The following is a 3,036-nucleotide window of genomic DNA, read 5'->3' as shown; positions in this document are numbered from 1 at the left end:
CTCATGGTCATACGTTAGAGAGTTCCTTTGTAAAAGTTGCTTTGCATGTGTATGATATATTCTCTCAACTGCTTCAACAACCCACCTTTCTCTTCTTCTTATTCCAATGATTGAAAGACTAACGTCCCGTTAATTTAATTAATTCTCAAATATAACGAGAGAACGTACTAACGTTATATATACATTTAATAAATAAAGATATATACCACGTTTCACAAGATCATTCATTAAATAAACAAAACGTATAAATGGGAATCTCCTGCATGCTAAATTTAGCAAATCTCGTGTGATGATTGAAAGACCCACTTATCAGTACATCTGTCTAGTGCAAGTTTTCCTATTTTTAGAAAATTTTCTCATGTTATAAATGGATCCCCCGCCAAAGCCAAACACATGTTCATGCAACAACTTGATTTCTTCTTCTTGGATCGAAGAAATTAGCGAGCTAGCTTTTCCCTTTGGCCCAACATCAATCAATGGCCAGAGAAGTTAGCAGAGTTGGCTACAATAATTTGCGATCCTTTTCCTTTGCGATCGTCCTCCTTCTGCTCGCCCCCGTTTATGAAGCCAGGCCGGACGACCAAACAAATTATGGAGGATTTGTTAGAACTAGGGGAACCCATTTTGTGCTCAATGGGTCTCCATTTTACTTCAATGGCTTCAACGCCTACTGGATGATGCATGTTGCCGCTCAGCCCTCAGAGAGGAGTAAAGTAACACAAGTGTTTCATGACGCTGCCAAAGCTGGCCTCACTGTATGTCGGACATGGGCTTTCAGCGACGGTGGTGATGAAGCATTGCAGATTTCACCTGGCGTTTATGATGAGCGTCTTTTTAAGGTCTAACTAGCTAATATCCACTTGTATAGTTCTTAACACTATTTTATGCATATACTAGGCGTTACATTCCATATTCCAAGTCATACACCATTAATTATTAATAAAAAAAATTTATATATATGTAGGCACTTGACTTTGTGGTTGCTGAGGCACGAAAGTACGAGATTCGATTGATTTTGAGTTTCGTTAACAATTACAATGATTTTGGAGGACGAGCACAATATGCTCAATGGGGTCGAAATGCAGGTATCCAGACTAACAGTGACGACGACTTTTACACGCATCCGACGTTGAAGCAATATTACAAGAATCACGTGAAGGTAAGTTGAAAAACATATTATGCATGCGTTGCCCATATCAAGTAATACATTTATTTATGGCCATGTAAATACAAGTTTGGTTAATTTATCATATTAAATGCTTTAACAAATTAATTTGGGTGAATCTTTTGTTTTGCAGCGAGTTATAACCAGGTTCAACACCATAACAAGAACCGTTTACAGGGATGACTCAACAATCATGGCATGGGAGCTCATGAACGAGCCTCGTTGCCAGGCCGATTACTCTGGAAGGACAGTTAATGTGATAAACAAATTCTGACCTTATCTCAACTAATTGCACTCACTTATTATTGTATTTATTTATTTATATACGTGCGTATGTAACTATATATGATCTGCCCCTACTTTTGATTAATTTTCGTAATGCATGCTTTCGTCTTACTAATTTTATATGTCTACACGTGTAAAATGGCAGGCTTGGGTTCAGGAGATGGCGGGTTATGTGAAATCCATTGACAACAAACACTTGCTAGAAGTAGGTATGGAAGGCTTCTATGGTGACTCCGTACCAGCGAGGAAGCAATTTAATCCTGGTTATCAAGTCGGCACCGATTTCATTACTAATAATCTGATCAAGGATATAGATTTTTCTACCATACATGCCTATCCAGACATATGGTAATTGAATTATGTGAATGTGCATGGCACCAACCTTATTGCCCTAGCTAGGCCTCCCCCACCGTATCAATCTAACTCAACTCATTTTGCAAATGTTGTCAACTGTAAATAGGTTGTCAGGGAAGGATGATCGAACGCAAATGGCGTTCATGCGCAGATGGTTGGAAAGTCATTGGGCAGACTCAAGAAAAACGCTGAGAAAGCCAATGGTCGTAGCAGAGTTCGGCAAGTCTAGCAAAGATCCTGGGTACAGTATCTATGCAAGGGACTCGTACATGAAAGCTGTGTACGGCACTATCGACTACTTAGCCAAGTACGGAGGGACAGTCGGGGGGAGCCTGGTTTGGCAGCTCATGGCACCAGGAATGGAGCCATATCATGATGGCTATGAAATAATTCTATCGGAAAATCCATCCACCGATGAAGTCATTTCTAGGCAATCGAGTCAAATGGCCGGGATGTCGCGTTTGATGATGGTGATGACGAATGCATAACATATGAGAATGGAGATGAGGAAGGAACTAAGTTCCTTAACTTTTAAGCTTGACATGTTTTGTACCTCCATTCGCTAGGAAACAACTCTTGATTTATTAATATCTTATTCTCTTATGAAATAAATAATTTTAAAGAAGTATTTAATTATTTACCGTGATATCTCAAAACTACTTGCCAATACCCACATTACTAATACTTTCTTTGTGTTCTTCTCATATGTTTTTCTTCAATAATTTTCTTCAAGGATGCCAATGCCAAATTGTATTTAGATTAACTATTTCTCAAACTGCCAAACCATTTGAATGTACTAGAAAGACGGCATTTATTGACTCCCCAAATTTGTCTCTGAAAGGCGCCAACTGCCAACAAAACTATCGGTACGTACAACTGTCATTAATTCAGATAAACCAGAAAAATTTATGGAATATGTATGGACTTTGAGGCACAAATAGACAATCCTTTCCTTCAATATAGAGGCTTAGACCAACAGATCGTTGTATTTGTAGAAAGCATGACCTTTACCAGTATAAAAATGCAGAAAAAGAATGCAGAAATGCATAAAATGAAGTGCAGAAATTGGAACTACAGAAATGCAGAAATTGAAATGCAAACACTGCAGAAAATGCAGGAAAAAGATACAGAAATGCTACAAGGTATTTTGGGAGTTTAAACCTAAAATTGCTGGTGTCATCTCCTTCCATCAGACTTCATTAATGGTTGTCTAACAATGAGGGTCAAAAGGA

At 38.4% G+C, this 3,036-nt stretch overlaps 1 protein-coding gene across 1 annotated transcript; it reads left to right on the top strand.

The window, feature by feature from the left end:
- Window positions 1–476: 476 nt before the first annotated feature.
- LOC127799218 (mannan endo-1,4-beta-mannosidase 5-like) lies at window positions 477–2,292 on the top strand. Its single transcript, XM_052333038.1, has 5 exons — window positions 477–839; window positions 965–1,159; window positions 1,299–1,421; window positions 1,596–1,798; window positions 1,911–2,292. Exons 1-5 carry the CDS (start codon window positions 477–479, stop codon window positions 2,290–2,292), a joined length of 1,266 nt encoding a protein of 421 aa, XP_052188998.1.
- The last annotated feature ends 744 nt before the right edge of the window (window positions 2,293–3,036 follow it).

Source organism: Diospyros lotus, chromosome 4, assembly GCF_014633365.1.
Source record: "Diospyros lotus cultivar Yz01 chromosome 4, ASM1463336v1, whole genome shotgun sequence".
NCBI lineage: Eukaryota > Viridiplantae > Streptophyta > Magnoliopsida > Ericales > Ebenaceae > Diospyros > Diospyros lotus.
The sequence above is the reverse complement of the archived record's forward strand: the minus strand, read 5'-3'. Positions and strand labels throughout refer to the sequence as shown.

Bases quoted from the DNA above. Each gene is read 5' to 3' on its own strand.
- LOC127799218 (XM_052333038.1), top strand. From the start codon at position 477: ATGGCCAGAGAAGTTAGCAGAGTTGGCTACAATAATTTGCGATCCTTT. The intron at 840-964 runs GTCTAACTAGCT...ATATATATGTAG, and splicing joins ATGATGAGCGTCTTTTTAAG to GCACTTGACTTTGTGGTTGC. The intron at 1,799-1,910 runs GTAATTGAATTA...AACTGTAAATAG, and splicing joins CATGCCTATCCAGACATATG to GTTGTCAGGGAAGGATGATC.